This window comes from Dipteris shenzhenensis, chromosome 17 (genome assembly GCF_047967505.1).
Source record: "Dipteris shenzhenensis isolate YYH24624 ecotype China chromosome 17, Dip_SZ_1.0, whole genome shotgun sequence".
Classification (NCBI taxonomy): domain Eukaryota; kingdom Viridiplantae; phylum Streptophyta; class Polypodiopsida; order Gleicheniales; family Dipteridaceae; genus Dipteris; species Dipteris shenzhenensis.
In genome coordinates this window covers 17,465,842-17,487,843 of record NC_141612.1, presented here as the reverse complement: position 1 = coordinate 17,487,843, position 22,002 = coordinate 17,465,842, and the positions used below count along the sequence as shown (strand labels likewise).

The following is a 22,002-nucleotide window of genomic DNA, read 5'->3' as shown; positions in this document are numbered from 1 at the left end:
CTTTTCCTTGGCAATTCTTTTCTTGCATTCTCCTATGTAGTGACCCAGATTCTTGCAATAAGGACAAACACCCTTTCTCTTGGGCTTCTCTGCATCATTCTTAGCCTTGTGAGTAGGCTGACGGGAATCAGCTTTATGCTGATGTGAAGGCTGATTTGCATGTTGCTTATCCTGCCCCTTCTCTTTGGGTTTGAATTTTGAAAGCATGGCATGCTCACCAGCCCGTGAAGCCATGTTCTTCGTGGTTTGTTCTTCCTGCAACAAAAGCCCTATCAACTCATGAAAGGTGAGAGGGTTGCCCCCTCCCCTCAAAGACAAGTTCAATGAGGTGTGAAAACCAAGATAAGACCCATGAAGAGAATTCAAAGTGGTAGTGACCATCTCTGAATCTGGAATGATCTAAAATCCTGAAGTTTAGTGAGGTGCTCAGACATAGAGTCACCCTCATCCATATGAGAATGAATCAACTCTCTCTTGAGGAAAGAGATCGTGGCATCATTGTGGGCTGAAAATATACTCTTAAATATCCGAAGCTGCCTTTGAGGTCTTGCATGATCGAATGTGCGGAATAATAAACCTTTTGACAGAAAGGGAGATAGCTGAAAGTGCTTGTGCATCACGTGAATCCCACCTTTTCTGTTCCTGTGTGGGAGCCACCATTGCAGCGGTTGCTACATTTAGCACTTGTCCTACACCTCGAGCTTGTCCTCTACCCCTTCCTCCACCTTGTTGAGGAGGAGTGGCAGGTGCAACCACATTCTCTGGACGTATCTCATTCCCATTGACATAATCCCGCAAGTGTTTTCGAACTAAGATATTGCGTACCATAAAACTTTATAAGGAGTAGTTGGTACCATCCAACTTATCCTCTGGTGGGAGGACTCCAAACACTTCATTGGGATTGTTTTGGGCCATAACTGCCAAAGACAAACAAATTGCAGCAAATGTTACAAGATTATCCATTCCTGGGATTTTAGATGCACAACCTAAAAATGCTAAAAAATCTATCAACAATAACAGCTTACTGTCAAAGTCAATCAAAGGCTCATAATGCACCCAAAAAGTCCTGCAAATGCCCAAAAATTGCCAAAATAACTCTGCAAAGATGGCAAATATCTGCAATGTCGCTCAAACCGAGTCCAAAACTGCCTGCAAAGATGCCAAACAGCTTGTACACTGCCATATTGCATCCGAATGCCAAAAGCCCCAAACGATGATAGATGGAAAATTGATTTCTGGAAGTGAGTGCAAGCTTCATCAGTTATTATTAAGAATTGGGATTGGTTACCGGAATTGAGGTAGGGAAAGTGACATTCTTGCGGGAAATTGCAACCGAAAGAGGGCAAATTTACTGAAAGCCCCAAATTTGCAATTTGCCTGCAAAAGCCCAAAATTTGCAGATTTATTTGCAAGGCCTCCAAATTACTCCATTGCCAAACAATGGCTTAAATGCAAAATAGTTCTGCCCCAAAAAATCAGCCAAGCACTGGCTCACAAAACTGTAGCAAAGTCTTGCTAAAATGGCATCGAAAGTGTGCATAAACGCCAACAATGAGCCTCAAAATGCTTAACACTTGAGCAATACCAAACAATGCAAATGTCTGCCTGTGGGCATACCCAAAAAGAAGTCCCCAAATGCACTCTGCAACTATCACCTTCAAAAGTAAACAGCAGATGGCACGGGCATGAGGAGATGGGCACGGAGCATGCAGATTGTATGGACTGACATGGTACGGCGTTGTACGGTTAGCAGTGGTACAGACGGGTAGTAAGGCAAACAGTCCGTATGGACTGTATGTCAAGTAAGTACATCGATTGTACGGTCAAATGTGTAGGGATGTACGATTCTGCAGGTACGGACAAGTATGGACGATGAACGAAAGTGCATCGTATGATGTACAGTATTGCGTGCTTGTAGGTACAAAATCCGTATGAAAATGTACGGACAGATCGCGGCATGGACTGTACAGGTACCGTACGCTTGTAGGTATGGATGGTTGGTGTGTGTACGATAGGGTGTACCGACGGGAATCAACATTGTGTACGATGAGCTGCTAGTACGGATTCTGGGTTGTGGCAAGGGATTTGTAGGAGGAGAGGCAGGTTCGGGAGCAGAGGCAGGCTCTGATTCCAAATGTGAGAAAACAAGAGAGAGCAAGAGAGCAACCAAACATCTGAATTGAAGAGATAAGATAGAAACATACAAGTGGTGAAGGTTTTGTCTAAGTGACAAAACCTTAACCTATGCACTAACCGGTTACCGTAGTTAGGGATCCTAACTGTAGTTAGGGGGAAAAACCTCTAATGAGGGAAAAGGGCCCCTAACTCACTTATGGACTATACATTGATCACTGCCATGAATTATGGCGATAATTCCAACAGTAAGTACATCTTTTCATCATCAATTGAATTAGGAATCAAAGCTTTGTTTTCATTGTATGTGATTAGCTTTGTTATAATACTTTATCCTAATCCTTTTTCTTTTGTTTAATCATCTTAGCAAGCGGAGATGGAGCCGTGCGTGTTTTCAAATTGGATGATGCATCCAACAAGAATATCAAGTATGTTGCCATCTACTTCATTTATTTCTACTGTTCTTTATTTTCATCATCTCAAAAAGCATGAATTTTAATTTGTAACACGGAAGAAAACACATACAATTGAAAAAGAAAGCATTTGGAGTTTAAAAAAAATCGAATCATGTACATATCTTGATATTATTTTGAGACAAGAAAACACATCATGGATACGTCTGTTGACATTCAATATCATTGATGCTTTGAAGAAGATACTTATATGTGAGTTGCCAAAGGGAAGAAGATGTTTGGAAACATTAAGGTAGTGGTCAATGTTAGGTTAGTGATAAGGTTAGGGGCAATTTTTCCATCATTGATGTTATTCCCCCTTAGCCATTGTTATTGGTTGAGTTAGTGTGTGTTGATGGGTCCTAACCCCTAGTTTTGGTTTAATCCTAGGGTTTAGGCTTTATACCCTTGTACTTCATTTCAGCCTCCTACTCTCAATACAACAATTTAGCGAGTTGTTTCTCCTCCACTGTTGTGCACCTCGCTTCCATTTCTTATGAATCACTATCACAGGAGGTTGCCTCTTGCCCCCTCACACCTCCCCGCCCTCGAGAAGGACTTTTGTCACGAAATACTTCACTTTTGTCCCAAAGAACCTCATTTTCCACCTTGTTTCAGTCAGCCATCACCTCTATAGGCCTAAGTGTTAGAAAATTGAATGTCGTAATAGAGGGTATGTGCTGTGGAAAGACTAATACATCGTCCCAGGAATTCACACAGGGGTGTTCATATGGAATTCACAATTTCTTTCCTTATATGTACTTAACATACATGTGTAGTATGTAAACGAGCAATGTGCAGGAGAGATGTAGAACCAACAAAACTTATATTTCCGTCCACAATGGATACAATACATGTATGCCCAGTGTCTCACCCTTTAGTGGACGGAAATATAAGTTTTGTTGGTTCTACATCTCTCCTGCACATTGGACCCTTGTGTATGCCCAGTGTCTCACCCTTTAGTGGACGGCAACAATTGTTGGTTATGCACAATGGACTTGACCAATACAGCTAGATTTTGCTGGCAGCCACCTCCTATAGGGTCCTTTTACTTGGGCGCCACTTTTAGAGAAGTTCTATTGCTGTTTTGGACTTGGTGGCGGGTTTTGCCATTTGGAGGATTCTTTGCTGATTTCGACCAGCCACCAAGCTGGGCGCCTCTTTGTTAGCACTTTGAGAGCTTCTTTTGGGCTGGGCGACCTCATTTTAGACCCATTATCAGGAAAAACGGTCAGCTGTACCTGTTTTTTGGGGGTTTTACCGCTGAATTTCAGTAACAGCAGTGGTTTTTTGAATGTTTCAAGGTTTTGGAGGAAGCTACATGCACGACCTATTTTTGGAGCTTTTCTTGACTGATTTTTGTGAGCAACAGCTCAGTTGTGAGTTGGACACATATTTTGTGGTATTTTCCAGACTCATTTTACTCTTTTGAAGCTGTCCCATCACTCACGGGACTGTTTAGGAGCTTTTGGAAAATTTTTCTTACTGTTTTGAACACTGTCTCAGGCAATATTGCCCAAGGACAGCTTATATTTTGCACCTCCAAAGTGCATTTTCAGTCCATTCAGTTGGGGACTTGCTGTTTTTTTCAAAACAGAGAAAAAAATCAGTCATTTATTGCTTGCTAAGGCAAGCATATTCGAAGGAAAGCACATATAGTTTGTGTTTTTGGATGCATTTTGTAGCCCATTTGCTTGGGTTTTAGTCTGGTAAACTCAGTTTTGTTACTGGTTGCATGGGAGTTCTTTTCCCTCTCCATTGCTTGTGTTTGTTGGCCCTTGTGCCACTAGGGTTGACAATCAAGCATTAAGTTGGGTTTATACCTTTTTGAGCCAAGATTTGGTTGGTCTTTGAGAGAAAATTCTGAGATTGTAGCACATATCCCAATGCGGGATCTTTCTCGTATATTTGAGGGGCATCCTCAAGCCTAGCATATGCTTTGGCATTGATTTCTATTGCTTGAGCAATGTGTCCATAGCACATGAACTTTGCTGAGATTTCTCTCTCTTTTTGTTTGCTCAAATGGCAGAACAAAATCCAAAGGATGTCTTTTAGTTGCTTGCCCAAGAGGATTAGTTGGATGGCACCAACTATCCTCTTTGGTTTTTTTTGATTCGCAATCTGTTGGTTCCCAAGGGCGTTTAGGATTATGTTACAGGTGATGAGGCACATCTCAGTCCAGGTACTCCTCCACAGCAAGGGAGGGGGGATCGTGGTGGTGGTACATGTTGTGGGAAGCAAGACGGGATTGTCCAGCCTTGTTTTTGGCGCCAAATCCTCTTGGTTTTCCTGTTGCAGTTCCTTGCTTGCCTCCATAGCTCCCTACTCTACCCTCCCTTGCTAAACCCCTTGCTATCCTAGCCTATACCCTCTGCTTCTACACTTCTACTCTCTCCAACCTCTCCAGCCTCTCCTCTAGCCCCAATCCCTCCTCAATCCTCTATCCTCTCCAACCTCTCGTCTCTCCAACCTCTACTTGCCTCTACAACCTCTCTCCTCTCCAACCTCTCGCCTCTCAAACCTCTCCTCTATCCTCTCCAACGACTCTCCTCTCTATCCCATGGCCTCGAGACGTGCCGTTGCAAGCACAAGGCAGGATGTGTGGCAAGATAACATTTTTATTAAGAGATATGGCACATCTGGCACAAGGAGGTTAGTATGCAAGTTTTGTGGTGACACATTGACGGGATCTGCGCCTCGAACTTGAGCGCATTTCTTATGGGAGGGAGGCTAGGGTAAAGGTACTTGCCATGCCATTCCAGAGGGGATCTTCTTGGCATATGGAGGTACCTCTACCAAATTCGTTGAGATTCGACACCTCCTCCATCCTGTGGTCACAAATCAAGTTCTTCAAGCTAAGGTGTCGATTGAGTGGCAGAAGTTGGGCATTGAGGTGATCGTCACATCATCCCAGTCAGATATGGGGATGTGGAGGGTTCGGGTATGTCTCTCACAGTAAGAGGGAGGCCTAGCTACATCGACATCACAGGTGCATGGGAGTGTCTCTGTCGAGCCTCTACATGGCACCACTCCATCGACATCCGTGTCAATTGGGTTGTCCACTATGCCATCAGAGCATCAATATCCGTGTCAGTTGGGCTGTCCACTATGCCATGAACTCCTCCACGGTCTCCTACCAAGAGAACACGTAGTCCTGCAGCTATCATTCTGAGAGTTAGTCCTTTATAGGCTGCTTGGGCACCACGCCTGAAGCAAGAGGCTGAAATTGCAGACTAGTTCTTCTATGCTTGCAATATTCCCTTCAAATTTGCAAGGACTCTTGCCTACAAGAAGTTTTACCATGCACTTGTAGTTGCTGGTAGAGCAGGATCCCTTACACCTGCTAGTTCTGAGACTCTCTGCACCACACGTTTGAAGAAGCAGTGGGATTAATTCAGAAAGATATGGAGGTACTCAAGGAAGCCTAGAGTCGGTATGGATGCACCATAGTCTCCGATGGATGGAATGACACAAAGAGGAGACATATGATTAATATTTTGGTCACTTGTTTTGTGGGCAACATCTTCTTGAGGGTGGTTGATGCTTCACATGCCGGCCTTTACATCACCGGAGAGTGGATATGGGGTCATATTGAGGCAGCCATTAAGGAGGTTGGTGCAAGTCATCACCGACAATGGCTCCAATTGCATGAGACTCCTAAAGGAGAAGTATCCCAAGATAGTATGGACTCCTTATGCTTCACACTCTCTTGACTTGATGATGGAGGATATTGGAAAGCTGCCTTGGGTGTTTCTTGTGATAAAAAAAGCAATGCAGTTAGTGACTTACATCACTCGTAAGCCACATGCACTGGCCCTATTTAGAAGGGAGTGCAGGTGGGAGCTTGTGAGACCCTCGAAGACACGCCTGGGCTACATTTTGAGGCAGCTTTACATCACCGGAGAGTGGATATGGGGTCATATTGAGGCAGCCATTAAGGAGGTTGGTGCAAGTCATCACCGACAATGGCTCCAATTGCATGAGACTCCTAAAGGAGAAGTATCCCAAGATAGTATGGACTCCTTATGCTTCACACTCTCTTGACTTGATGATGGAGGATATTGGAAAGCTGCCTTGGGTGTTTCTTGTGATAAAAAAAGCAATGCAGTTAGTGACTTACATCACTCGTAAGCCACATGCACTGGCCCTATTTAGAAGGGAGTGCAGGTGGGAGCTTGTGAGACCCTCGAAGACACGCCTGGGCTACATTTTCTTGGTTCTTAAATTTGAATCATGAATCATCATTCAAATTTAAATTTATCAAATTGTTGATCGCTTAAAATTGTTTATAATTCTCTCTTGAAAATTTCTTCTTCACCAAGGGCTCACAAAGGGATTTATTTTCATAGGCTGGTTAAGAACAAAGAGAGCCTTCGTTGAATGTTGACCAGTTCAAATTGGTTGGATTGGAATGACTCGAGATTGCCTGCTAGATAGAATGTAGAGAGGATGTTCTTTGACAATCAGTTTTAGCAAGAAGCCCTTTGCATTCAGATGTCCATAGAGCCCTTGTACTTTGTACTTTGACTCTTCGACCATGAGGGTTGTACTATGGACTTGCTATATGAGTTCATGTTGAAGCTTCGAAAGCCACGGAGGTTGTCTCTTGAATTTTCAGAGTGCTCACTGTGTATGTGTGTATCTGAGATATTTATGTTTATGTAATACGTGTATATAATTTATATAAAAAATATATTTATAGGCATTTCTAGACGAAACGCCTGTAAAATTCTAGAAATGTTTCTAGAAAGGCGTTTCTAGAAACGTTTCTTGTGACATTGACTACAACCCTAGCTAAGAATCGGAATGGGATGATGGCAGCTCAGGGGAATCAGCTCGATAGTCCTCCCACCATGTAACAAGCCCCAACTCGAAATCTGAAATTGCAAAGCTCATAAATTTCAGATGTATGCATAGTATGTAAATTGCACTTGAAAGCTAGAAGTTGGTACTATGCGTAATGTATTATGAGTTACTAAAATGTAAAAATTGAAATGAGTTAAGATTAGCTGTCATGCTGTGCATTTGGCCATCTAAACATCCGCTCCTTATTGCAACAATTGGCGAGCTGGTCCTCACTGTCCACTGAGCGTCTAGAGTTGGCGAAATCTCTTGAAGAGTGAGGTTCCATCACCTTTGCATCGCTGTGCACTTGCCTTGTGTTGAAACTTGGGTCCAACATGAACATAGCCGCATGAATGGGAGAGTAATATTGGTTCCACCTATTCACAGACAACTCTTTCAATTCTCTCAACCTTTGGGGATCTTTCTCTAACTCTGATATATCATCAATCATGCGATCCATCCCCTCGTATACCTTGCCAATTAAATGCATATCTCCAACTTTTTTCAACAACTTTAGAATTGTCTTGTACAAAGCAACAAGGTGTGATGTAGCACCCCAAAAATTCATCACTGTCTATAACATGTCATAGCAATATATCCCAAGGATCAACCATGCATCCCACTCTAGCTTGCCACAACTTGTTTACGTGCAGATCTGATTTCAAGGAGTCTTCAAAGCATACAAAATTGTATGCAAACTTTGTCTCTACATACTTCAAAAGCTCCTTACAAACTTGCGGTACAAAGAATGATACCTTCTTCCAGTTTCAATAACATTCTTTACCCAATCCAAATTTGCCAATGTCTTTCAACAAATTATTAAAACAATGTGTACACAAGAACTCCATCGAATATAAGAATACCTTTGCTTCAATAATGAACCTGAAGCCTTGTTTATATTTTCACCATTGAAACAAGCTACACAACATTGGATGGACCTGCATATGCCCACATTTGCATCAAAACATTGGCTGTTTTTTGCTGCACTCCAGACTCTATGGAGTGTATGTAGAGTGCACAATATGCCGAAAATGTCCCAAGTGAGTGACTTAGCACATTACTCCAACCATTTGCACAGGTTGAATTGCTTCATTAACTGCCTTCAAAGTTCACCACATCATTTAGAAGCTTCCCCTCATATTAAAAATGGGAGGGGTATATGTGGCCTAAATGCTGTAATTTCAGATGCCATCTTCTTGAAATAAGCAGATTGTACAACATTGAAACTAATCCCATTTGAGTAAAAAACATGGGCCACAGCTACATCGTGTAAAGGGTCTTTGCCTCCGTGCAGGTGGGAGAGGTGAATGAGGTTCAGCAAGAACTGTAGCCCCAAGAACTTGTGCACTCCTTGAAGAAGAACATGAGGACTTGAAGTCCACTAGTGGATGTCGTGGTCCTTGTCCTCTTCGAGGGAGGTAATGCTGCGACCTCTCGTTGTGTCCTTTCTTTCTCTTCTTGCAGGATTTGCATGCATATTATAATCCCCTCTCTCTTCAATTCTTGAAGCCATGGCCACATGTAGATGTTTGGGCTGAAGGGAAGGAGAGGGTTAGAGTGGAGGCTGAAATTTGAAGGAGGGATTAAGGAGAGAGCTTAAGAAGTGGAGGCCGAACTTTGAAGGAGGGCTGAAGGAGAGAGATAAAGGAGGGCTGAAGGAGAGTTGAAGGAGTGGATGCAATAGCATTGTGTTTCATGCCAAGCACTAAAGGAGAAAGCTAATAAAAATGTAGTCCACATTCTCTTCATTCAAGCTACAACTACTTGTGAAGACTATAGGATTTCATTTTAGTCTCTTCCAAGTAAGCATCTAAGCAAAGAAATTGCTTAGAAAATCTGCCTGATAGGGCACTATACCACTTAAGATAGAAAGAATTTATCCCAATGTCAGCAAGCTGCAACATGGACCAAAGTTGGGGGTTTTCAGATCTAAGAATGTCATGTTGAAGAACTGGGAAATGCAAATACTCCATCCCAAGGAACCATCCAAAGACGGTATTTCTGTAATGTTGTTTAAAAGATCAAAGTTTCAAGGACCCGGGGTCCCTAGAAAGCTCTAAGAGCCCCTATGGAACGGTGGGCCACACATAAGGTTTGGTGGGCTATGGAAACACTCAAGGAAAACTGAGACACATGTCCTCCATTCAAGTACATGGGAGACAAATGGGTGGTCCCTCCATCCACCTCAACATACTTTCTTGCTACTACAATTGGGCTTCCTCTCGCATATCCTTCCACCCTTTCCAAAATCCCACGTTCATCTTCTCAGCCCCAGCTCCCTCCTCAGGTCTAGTTCCCTCCTTGGATGTTTTGTCAGAACATTTATGTGAAATTAGGCCCTTGCTGTTGTATAACACTCCTTGGAGCTGTTGCCATCAGGTTCTACTTTTCATATAGACAGGCTGCCACCCTTCCAGTATAGCATTGAGCTATAGCATTGAGCTCTTGTCCTGTTTCGCGACAACGAGTTCAACCTGCTAATCCGAGAGGCTCTTTTATAGTTACACACATTCAGAATGTGGTTGGCACAGACAGAGCTTCTTGTGAAGCTCAGCTTCTATAAGGACCACTGCTTACGCATCTCCGAGGGGTTTCATTGTTTCGCCAAGGTACACTTAGATCCACCTACCACACTCGCTTAGGATTGCCATTTGGAAGTCCGTGTGTCATCGCACCGACTTTGTATCGAGAGTGGACTAGCAAAGGGGATCCCCAGAGAGAGTCGTATCGGCACACTGTGTGAGCGGCATAAGGTCAAGTCAAAGGAGCACTTCGCCTTCCGTAACCCGTTGCCCAATCTACTACGAGATCCGTGGATGTTACCATTGCCTTTTCAGAGATGGATTTGGGGGCCTTTTCAAACTTCTCTCATACCCAGACCAAAGGTGCCTCGCCACTTTCATTCATGAGGCGGTCCGACATAGAGAGTGTCTCATCAGATCACAGAGACAGGTGCGGGAGGCCTTATCTGACCCATGTGAGAGTGTGATTATAGAGTTCTTCCAACCAGAGCATGCTGCCCCCTTGATCATGGATAGCAGGAGAGGCAGAGACCCTGAAACCGAGACACGACACACTCAACAAAGGACAGATGCACAGATTACACTAAGTGACATCTCATCTATGTTCAGGCATGGGATACGGCCGACATGCGTTACTATGGTGCTTGCTAGGCGTAGAGCAGCTACTAGGAGGGCACAACGGACTACTCCTCTAGATAGTAGACAACAATCTATCACGGGCATCTTGCCTACATTGCCTAGTTGTCACCAGGCGTACCTTGGCGTTTCATGCCATATGTGTGCTGCATTGGTATCGTATTGGATTAGATTGCATCTGTTATGATGATGATGATGCCAGTGAGGACTATGACTATGGTGACATTGATGATGATGGCATTGACTATGTCCTACACAGTTTTCTAGCATGGGTTAGGATGCTCGCTTAGTAGCTCCACCTTGCTCATTTTATCAGGTTTTCTATCAGTCTCATAGACCCATCGGTCTTTAGTAGACTTTAATAAACTTTCTTTCTTTCTTTCTTTCTCTGTCATGTGCATCTTCCATGACTCCTCCAGCCGCTTTACCTCCGCAGATCTCTATTGCTGCAGTCTCTATTCCCATACATCTGCAGATGCACCACAGGATGCTTTCCTGTCCCCCTCTCCTGCTTCTATCATCTGCCATCTCGCTGCTTTGCTGAAGACATCCTGCTCAACCTATTCCTATAACATGGCAACTCATTTGGTGCATTCTTGAAGCTGATTTTTCAATTACAACAGTGCATGTGTACCTTTGTATGAGTTGTACTCTAGGTCATCAATATACAACTTACAGGGGAGGTTTCCTTGTTAATCAAACCTCACAGCATGAAGAAACAGAGAAGAAAGCAACTTCCTTCTGTAAGGAATTTTCTGAGCGTGTGCTGGGTTGGAACTCTCATTACTGCTCTACTTGAGAGCATCTGCCCATGGATCTGAAGAATAGAGGACATCTGTGGGACACTTTTCTAAAGTCTTCGAGGTAGCTTTGTGGCCACATAACTGTTCCAATTGAAGGCCAATCAAATCAGAGATTTGCTGCTCTGGGTCAGAACTATTCTCATTCCCCCTCTTGTCTTTTTTGGAGTCCTTCATGGTGCTGCAACCAGCGACCTGGTATGACCATAGGATGCTAACAAGGAGGCAGCTTGATCATTGTGCATATCGTGTGCATTTTGAGCCAAAAAGTCTCAGTTCGCTTTGCTGAAAACGTATCAGAGGAAGTCAAAGAATTCTTAGACACGTCCTTTGAAGATTTACCACCATGACACATGTTTTGGTCTTTCAAGTCTTCAAACCCCTTCATACATGTCTCTGGCACAAAGCTTGATATAACGGGCATGGCTGCACTCACTGTCCTGCATGTGTCTTGGGTCCCATGTCTTCTTTTTGTGGTGCACAAAGGTGGATTGTGCTGCAATAACAAAGCCCTCCCCCACATGGGCCCCTCAACCAGTGTCGGATTTGAATTTGTTTATTGCGGAATTTTTAAAGCAATTGTAACAATAAATGATAAGAATTTGTTAACCATAAATGATAAGAAATTCTTAGCCATTAATCATAAGATTAAAACCTTAACACAACCCCAAGTGGACAAAGCTGGGCCATCACAGGGTGTTGTTTTTTTGGGGCCTAATCTAGCTCACCAAGATAGGAAAACTTCAGGCAGAGGTGGGGGTGTGTGTGGAAGAGGGGGGGGGGGATGGTTTAGTAAGGGTTTTAACGGTTACTTTTATCCATTGAAATCTTGATGTGTGTTTCCTCCAAAATTTTGGTCACAGGTTTTTACACTTGAATGCGCCAAGTGGTAGTTGTCCCACAGCTGTTGCATTTGGTGAAGGTGCGTCCCAACTCATTGTTGCGACAGAGAACATATCGGGTGCTTCCTTGTGCATGTATGCTGCAGCTGGAGGGAAGGTAGCAGCTGATGCAAAGGCACAAGGCAGGCTGCCTCCTCCAGAAATAAAATGGGAGAAGCATAAGATACACAATCAGAAAAGCATCACAACACTTTCAAGTGCTCCTGCGAACTATGGAAGTGGTGATGGAAGCATCATAGTAGCCTCCTGTTCTGAAGGTAGTTCCTTTTTTCTTCGTGTTGTTTTCTTTAAGTGAAACGGGAGGTCGAGAGAGGCACATTAGGATGTAGGATGTTGGCTCTTTCTTGATGTACTCAAATGCGCAGCTTTTGAAACGTAGGAGAAGAAAAGAACATCTACCATCACATCATCTGTCTTTAAGCTACTGCCATTGCCATGATGATTCTATCGTAAGTGTCTGATGATTTGTATCTGTGCTAGTGCAAGACCTTTTGTCAGCAGGTGTATATTCGTGAACATTGGCTTGTTAGGCGATGTAAGCAGGATTCATTTTCTGAGGGGGTTTCTTTTGTTTTACTTTAGAAGGTTGTGATATGGGTAAATGGCATGGCACAGTAAGTTATGTCATTATAATCTTTGATAGAATATCTGCCCTGCAAGTACATTATGACAAGTATGCTGGTTTTTCCATAGTAGTGGCATTACATGTGCTGAGATGTGTCTGTTAATACTCATGAGTGGGGAGTAGTGGATGTTAGAATTATTGCCATAACTCTAGGCAGTGACCAATGTAATCCATAAGTGAGTCAGGGGCACTTTTCCCTCACTAGAGGTTTCCCCCCCTAACCACAGTTAGTGGGTTAGTGTGGTTTTGTCACTTAGACAAAGCCACCTCCACTCTAGTTTGTATCTTATCTCTTTCTATTGCGTCTACTACGTTTTGCTCTCCAGCTCTTGGCTCCCTGCTTGTCTGCTTCACTCTCTCTCTTACATTTGGTATCAAAGCAAGCAACTCCTGGACCAGCTCCTCTCCATCGTTTTCGTCTGCTCCTCCTAGCTCGCCATTGTTGTCGTCTGCACCAGCCCCCCGTACATTGTACGATCAATCAGCCAGCTCGTTGTACCTGTTTGTACCAGCTCCGTCCCTACATCCGTGCGGGTTCCGTCCGTACAATGCGACAGCGCTGTACGTTCTGTCAGTCCTACGTCGTACGTTGTGTGAGTCCGTACAGGTGGTCGCTCACTTTGTTGTACTGCCGTCATACCACACGTGCGCCATATATCCGCTACCAGATCGCCGTACATCTGTACAGTTCTTCCGTACACTGCCTAACCGTACATCTTGCCATTCATACAGTCACCACACGTGACTGTACCATACAGTGTATAGTGTCTGTACACATCTCCGTGCAACAGTCCGTACATCTTGAATAACTTGTATGGGACTGTTTCTTCATTTGCAAGAGTTGTGGTGAAGAAGGATTTCTGTGTAGGTTCTTTTCTCTGCAGGGTCATCTTGCAGTGCATTTTGCAGGGATAGCCATTGTTTGGCAAACCTATTGAAAGAGAACATTGGGGCAGATTTTCTTGCTTTGCAGATAAATCTGCAAATTTGGGGCTTTTGCAGGCAAATTGCAAAATTTGGGCTTCGGTTGCAATTTTCCGTAAGAATTTGGGGCTTTTGCATTTTGGATGCAATTTGGCAGTGGACAATCACTTTGGGAGAGGCAATTTTGGTCTCAGATTGAGTCACATTGCAGACATTTGCCATTTTTTTGCAGATAGATTTGGCAAATTTTGGGCAAATGTCTGCAATGTGACTCAATCTGAGACCAAAATTGCCTACAAAACTCCCAAAGTGACTGTCCACTGCCAAATTGCATCCAAAATGCAAAAGCCCCAAATTCTTGCAGGAAATTGCAACCGAAAGAGGGCAAATTTACTAAAAGCCCCAAATATTGCAAGACAATGAGGCATTTTAAGCCTTTGATAGGCTGTGACAGCATTTTAGGCAGATTTTTTTGCAGACTTTGGTTGTGCATCTTTGATCTAGGAAGGGATTTCACTTGTCAAATTTGCTGCATTTTTGTTTTATCTGGCAGATATGGCTCAGAACAACCCCAATGAGGTTTTTGGTATCCTCACACTCGCGGATAAGTTGGATGGCACCAACTACTCCTTATGCAGCTTTATGGTTCGCAATATCTTAGTTGGCAAACATCTATGGAATTATGTCAACGGAGATGAGACACGGCCAGAGACTGTGGTTGCACCTGTCACTCCTCCTCAACAAGGTTGAGGAAGGGGTAGAGGTCAAGCAAAAGGTGCATGACAAGTGTTAGGTGCAGCAGCTGCTGCTTTGGTGCCTCCCACACAGGAACGAAAGAGGTGGGATTCATGTGATGCACAAGCTCTTTTAGTTATCTCCCTTTCTGTCAAAAGGTTTATTATTCCGCACATTCGATCATGCAAGACATGAAAGGCGGCTTGGGATATTTTGGAGAGCATGTTTGCAGCCAGAAATGATGCCAGGGTCTCTTTCCTGAAGAGAGAGCTTTCTCGCACACATATTGATGAGGGTGACTCCATGAATGATCTCCTCACCAAGCTTCAGGATTTGAGGGAACAATTGCTGAATATAGATGAGATCATTCCTGATTCAGAGATGATTATCACCACTTTGAATGTAAGAAGAGATTAGCAAAGGAAAAGAAAAAGGATTCGGGTATGGCTATCTCAGATGCATCAGCCCCTAGTGCACATGAAGGAGCGGATGCTACAGCCAACTTTGTGGAAGAAGATTATGCCTTTTTGTCTTGCATTTTAGATTTTCAAGTGACTGGTTCAGATACTACAGCCACTCTTGAGGATGACTCTTATGCTTTTCTGACTTGCAGCTATGACCCTTTGAAGGATGCATGCACTTTCAGTGTGAATTTAATAGTGGTGCATCCAAGCACATCACCTCCAGGAAGAGTCTTTTTGCATCTCTGCATGCACCACCCGCTGGAAAGAGGGTGACTTGTGCAAACAATTCTTCTTATTCAATGTGTGGAGTGGGTGACATTATACTTACCTCCACGGATGGCATAGATTTCAGAATTTCTTATGTTCTTTATGTGCCTATTATCAAGAAGAATTTATTTTAGTATCCTCGCTCAATCGAGGAGGATTTTAGGTCATCTTTGAAGATGCCAAGTGTGCAGTCCAAGACAAAGAAAATGATTATGCTTTGATATTGTCTGACACTTTGTATCGGGGTCTTTTTCAGCTTGATGTTTATGAGAAAAGATCTGATCTTACACTTGCAGTAAACACTCCCACTGCTGCCATGCAGAATGCGGAGTTATGGCATGCCAGATATGGACACATGAGCTATGGCAGCTTGATGACACTTTAGAACAATGCTATGGTTAATGCATTGCCTCCTTTGGAGTCACCTCCTCCTCATGCTTGTGAAGGGTGCATTCTCGGTAAGATGCATAGATTTCCCTTTAAAAAGGATGATGTGGTGCGAGCTGTCCGGAAATTATAGCTCATACATAGTAATGTCTGTGGTCCCATGGGGACACCTGCTTTGGGTGGTTATCTGTATTATGTCACATTTATAGATGACTACACAAATTACACTTGGGTCTATGACTTGAAGAAGAAATTAGATGTGTTTATGCATTTCAAACACTTTGTGGCCAAGGTTGAAAATGAGACAGGAATGAAGGTGCAGACACTTCGCATTAACAGATGGGGGGAGTATATGTCTCATGAATTTGAGGCATTTTTGAAGGAAAAAGGCATCAGACATCAGCTTAGAGTGAGGCTTACCCCTCAGCAAAATGGCAAAGCTGAGCAAAAAAATAGAACTCTCATGGAGATGGATAGATGCATGCTCACTAGCAAGAAGTTGCCTCACAGATTCTGGCTCGAAGGGCTCATGTGTGTCAATTATGTTTTGAATCGGGCTCCCACAAAGGCTTTGAAGACAATCACTCCCTACGAGGCTTGGCATGGGAGAAAGCCTTCAGTGGATCATTTCGTGTCTTTGGATGTGTTGCATATGCCCACATGCCCGTGGAGTTTCGACATAAGTTGTTAGATAAGGCACTGAAGTGTATTTTTGTTGGGTATAGTGCAGAAAGCAAAGGCTATCATCTCTACAATCCTGCCACTCGCAAGATTTTTGTGAGTAGAGATGTAATTCTTTCAGAGAATTCAGCTCATACACATGCTGAATTCATGCTTCTTCAGATGATGTTTTTGTTCTTTTGGTTCCCTAGTTGATACTCATGCTGAAAATCAGCATTTACAGCAGTCTCCTCTTGATCCACATGCCCCGATTCAGCGACTTGCTGATTGTTTCTCCACATGCAGTGGATGATGTTGTCAGGCAAGAGATTCAAGAGATCCATGCAGCAAAAACAATTCCAAACTGGTTGCTACAGACTCTCAGGGAGAGTAGACTTGAGGCACCTTTGCGTGGTAGGACTCGTAGTGCAACAAGGCACGCAAGGGGGGCTCTTTTTGTTGAATCAGCTTATGCAGGTGCTCTTCTTGATGAAGAAGAACCTGATACTTTCGAAGAAGCCAAGGATAATGTGCATTGGATGAATGCGATGCACAATGAATTGCGGTCCATTGAGAAAAATCAGACTTGGGATGTTGTGGATTTACCACCAGGAAAACATGCCATTGGTACAAAATGGGTTTTCAAAGTGAAAAGGAAGCCAAATGGGCCCATTGATTGGTACAAGGCACGGCTGGTTGCCAAAGTATATGCCCTTTTTCCCACCAGGAAAACATGCCATTGGTACAAAATGGGTTTTCAAAGTGAAAAGGAAGCCAGATGGGCCCATTGATTGGTACAAGACACGGCTGGTTGCCAAAGTATATGCTCAGAAAAAGGACATAGATTATGAGGAGACTTTTGCTCCTACATCCCGGATGACAACTATCATATCAGTTATTGCCATGTCTGCAACTTTTGTTTGGAATGTTCATTAGTTGGACATAAAAACAGCTTTCCTTAATGGGGACTTGCAGGAAGAGGTTTATATCAAACAACCTCCTGGCTTTGAAATTTCGGGCAATGCACATCAAGTTTGCAAGCTGAATAAAGCTTTATATGGGCTGAAATAAGCCCACATGCATGGTATGCCAAGATTGATGCCTTCCTGGCAAGCAAGGGGCTGCATAATAGTCTAACTGAAAGCACCCTCTACATCAAGAAGGATGGGGGGGATATTTTAATCATTATTCTTTATGTAGATGACATGTTGCTCACAAGGTCAAATGAGGAAATAATTGCAAATTTCAAGGCTGAATTGAAAGCTGAATTTGACAATGACAGATTTGGGCATGTTAAATTTCTATTTGGGGATCCAGTTCATACAAGACAAGCATGGCATTGTTATGTCTCAATCCAAGTATGTGCAAAAGCTCTTGGATAGATTCAACATGCAAGATTTCAAGCCTACAGCCACTCCCATGGAGCCAGGGCTGAAGCTTACTATGTATGATGCAGGTGAATCAGTAGATGCCACACTCTATAGCTAGGCTATTGGATACCTCATTTATTTGTGCAATACACGGCCCGATATTCAGTTTGCAGTATCATAGGTGAGCAGGTATATGCATAGCCCAAAGACAGCACATTGGCAAGCTGTAAAACACATCTTTCATTACTTGCAAGGCACAAAGTCTTATGGCTTGATGTTTCCCAGGTGGGGTGACTTGCAGATGCATGCTTACAGTGACTCAGATTGGGCTGAGACTATGACACTAGGCAGTCCACAAGTGGTAATTGTTTCTTTTTGGGCAAAGCTTGCATTTCTTGGCCGAGCAAGAAACAATCTACTGTGGCTGCTTCCTCATGTGAAGCTGAGTATAGGGCAGCTTTTACAGCAATAGTTGAATGTGTTTGGTTGCATCTTTTGTTTCCTGATCTTCATCTCTTATTGGAGGGTCCTTCTCCAATTCTCACTGATAGTCAGAGTGCTATAGCAGTGGTAAAGAATCCTGTGTTTCATGCTCGCACGAAGCACATTGAGGTTCATTATCATTATGTTAGAGAGAAGTTGCATGCAGGGGAGATTAGTATGATCTATGTGTCAACACATGACAATGTTGCATACATCTTCACCAAAGCACTTCCATGTGAGAAGTTTGAGGCATTTTGCAGTGCCCTGAACTTATCTTCTTTTGGTGCTTAATCACTTCCTTGTACATCATCACATTGGCACTGCAGGGGGGTGTTAGAAGTATTGCCATAACTCTAGGCAGTGACCAATGTAATCCATGTACCATAAGTGAGTTAGGGGCCCTTTTCCCTCACTAGAGGTTTTTCCCCCTAACCATAGTTAGTGGGTTAGTATGGTTTTGTGACTTAGACAAAACCACCTCCACTCTAGTTTGTATCTTATCTCTTTCTATTGCATCTACTACGTTTTGCTCTCAGTCTTAAGCTGATGTATGGCTGATCACTCTTTCAGACTATTATGTAGGTACTCTAAATAAATTGGGGTTGCTTTTGCACTCCTTGGGAGCTACCATGCGCCCTCTCTAAAGCAGTTGTACTAGAGGGTTTCTTGTTGTCCCATAGACCTTTTGGTCTCGAGTGGACATTAATAGACTTTCTTTCTTTCTCCAGCTCTTGGCTTCTTGCTTGTTTGCTTCACTCTCTCTCTCACACTGCACAGGGGACTTTGTGACATACTGCAGTTGTATCTTCGTTTTCCTAGCTGGAGTAATGATTTTGCTTCTGTTGACTTTAAATTTTCAGGAATCAACTTTATCAAATCCATCTATAAATGATGAAGCTGATGAAGTTTGTGAGATGTTAATTCTATGAATATATCACATGTTGTAGAGATGTTTTTTGAGTGTAAGAGAATTGTGAAGAATTGAAGCTTATAAAGGGTGAAGTGGAAACTTCTTCATCAAAAGCAGGGGGGTAATAAATCCTCACTGATCTAGACGAAGTATGAACACTGAAAATTTGAGACACATGCTCTGGTAGCACTTAGTATCAAGGGCATGTGAAGATAAAGTTTATGTATGAAATGAGCTCCACCAAGTGACAGCCTTTTAGTCTTTCCTCCTTAGTTAATTGCCAGAGATGTGCTATAGTAGAAGTGATTTATTTAATTATTACTCAGAATTCAAATGGGCATAAACTGAATCAAAAACAACAATAATTTTCACAAATTCACACTAAGATTATCAACAGAAAATAAAAAGTGTATGCAGAGAGACAACGAGAGCTTAGCTCTTGACATATTTCTGTGTTCCAATAATGCTTGGTTATTAATGCAATTCTAATCTAGAATTTCGGACAGAACCAAGTCAACCCTAGGAGTGTCTAAATTTATATATAAATGTTTACAATCAACTCTTGACAAAATAGGAGGGAACCAATATGTATTGAGTGAACAATAGATGCCAAAATATGTAGAATATCACTGGAACTCAGTCTGAAAGATAAGTTGAAACAGAGAAACTCAAGAATCGGGAATCAATCATTCATTAAAGCATCGTCACAGTCAATTTACCATGCTGTAGCATCGTATCTTAAATCGAACAAGGGAAACACAAACCAAAACTTTTCTAGAAGATCGGGAAGACCTTAGGTCACAAACAAAAAAGGCTTCTTGAAGCAATTTGCAATTTGCCTAGGACAGATCTTGGTCCTGCTGCCTTGAAACTGCAAAACATAGGTGGCAATTTTCCCTAGGTTTATATGGAAGTCAAACCGGCTATCCTCTGGTGATGTTGATGTGCTCTAGTTTGGAACTAGCAAGATGAACTGGTTTTGTCCTTAAAAAGGGGACAAAATTGATGAAGAGAGGTACATCATTTGTAGTAGTAACACATTGGCTTAGAGGGATTGAGAAACGGAGTCTGGACGAGGAAAATATGTCAAAAAACAGAAATGCAGCACGCTCTGAAGGAAACGGGCTTGGGAGAGTTATGAAACAATTTTGAAAACAGTTTGAAGGGGGCAAGTATACCTTGAGGAGCAGGAGATTAAGGTGGAAGTGCGTTGACAAAATCCAAGCAATGGAAGAATAGGAACTGCATGAAGAACTGCCTAAATAGTGATATTGAAAAAAAAAAAGACGATACTTTCCGCCTCTGTATAGATTGCAGAGCACTGGATACTATCACTGTTAAGCACAGGTATCTGATGGCTCGGATTGACGACTTGCTAGATGCATTACATGGAGCCATAATTTTCAGCAAGATAGATCATAAGTGTGGCTACCATCAAATCCGCATTAGAGCCGAGGATGTGCATAAAACCGCATTTAGAAGCAGGTTTGGACATCATGGATTTTTGGTAATACCGTTTGGAATTGCCAATGCTCCAGCTACAATCGTCATGCTTATGAATGATTTACTACGCTATATATTGGGAAGTTTGTAGTACATTTTATTGACGATATTCTTGTTTTCGGCAAAAGTATTGTTGAGCATCGTCAACACTTAAGAATCGTGTTTAAGTACTTTGAGGAAAGACAATCTGTATGCATTATAAGACTTGAATATTTAGGATTCATTATTACTCCTGAGGGGGTCGAAATGGATCCAAAGAAAGTGTCTGCCATACGGACTTGGCCTATTCCTTAGAGTTTGACCGCTTTGCAATCATTCTTGGGATTTGCCCAATTTTATCGAAGGCATATCAAAGGATATTCTGAGATAGTATCACTATTGACTGATCTGACCTCAGATAAAGTACCTTTTATATGGGGGCAGAATCAACAAGAAAGTTTTAATGCCATAAAGCAAGCTGTGGTCTCAGGACTGGTGTTAAAAATAGTGGATTCCCACAAACCGTTTTTCATGGAAACCGATGCAAGTGGCATAGCAGTAGGAGCAGCTCTCCTCCAAGAGGGAAGGCCAGTAGCCTTTGAAAGCAAGAAATTTTCTCCCTCTCAATGAAATTAGCCAACTCACGAATTAGAGTTGTATGCCGTTGTCCATGCTTTAAAAACATGGAGCCATTATTTGTATGGTTCAAAGTTCTATGTCGATGTTGATCATGTTACTCTGAAACATTTCTGAAAACAACCTGACTTGAGAGGCTGCCAAGCCAGGTGGGCAGAACTCATGCATGAGTTTAACATGACGATTCAGTATCGAAGAGGGAAGGAAAATAAAGTTGCTGATTGGACTGCTATGTTTGAGGCACTAAAATCTGAGTTGGGAATAAGGAGTGGAGATCATCCAGAAACGAATGGTCAGACGGAAATAGTCAACCAAACTTTAGAGGATATGCTTAGATTATACGTTTCATTGAGGCAACATACGTGGGACAAGCGGTTGCCACCATTGAAATCCGCCTACAATGATAGAAAACATGCCTCTACAGGAATGAGTCCCTTTGAGCTGAACCTATGGTTATAGATCAGCAAATTCAACTATGGTTGGGAGACCTCAAAAGGTGCCTAGTGCCGCGAACCATGTGGTTCAGACGTATGGAGATGCTAGCACTTGCGAGAGCTAACATTCGCCAAGCTATGGATAGAGCTAAGGCGTATGTGGATGAAAATAGGTCCGTTAGAGAATTTAAGGAAGGAGAAAAAGTTTTTCTCAGAAATCCTTCACACTAAGTCTTTGACTGTTGGAGAGTGTGCTAAATTGTCACTCCGATATTGTGGGCCGTGGTTAATTCTTAAAAGAATAGGTAAGGGTTGTAAGGTACACCCAGTGTTTC

General features: G+C 42.7%; 1 protein-coding gene across 1 annotated transcript in view; it reads left to right on the top strand.

The window, feature by feature from the left end:
* The window catches only part of LOC147891770 (Transducin/WD40 repeat-like superfamily protein), a 64,242-nt gene that overhangs the window by 5,576 nt on the left and 36,664 nt on the right, over positions 1–22,002 (top strand). Inside the window, exons 3-4 of the mRNA XM_087388263.1 lie at positions 2,501–2,561; positions 12,252–12,547. Coding sequence (XP_087244389.1) covers positions 2,501–2,561; positions 12,252–12,547 — 357 coding nt within the window. The remainder of the gene's footprint in view (positions 1–2,500; positions 2,562–12,251; positions 12,548–22,002) is intronic.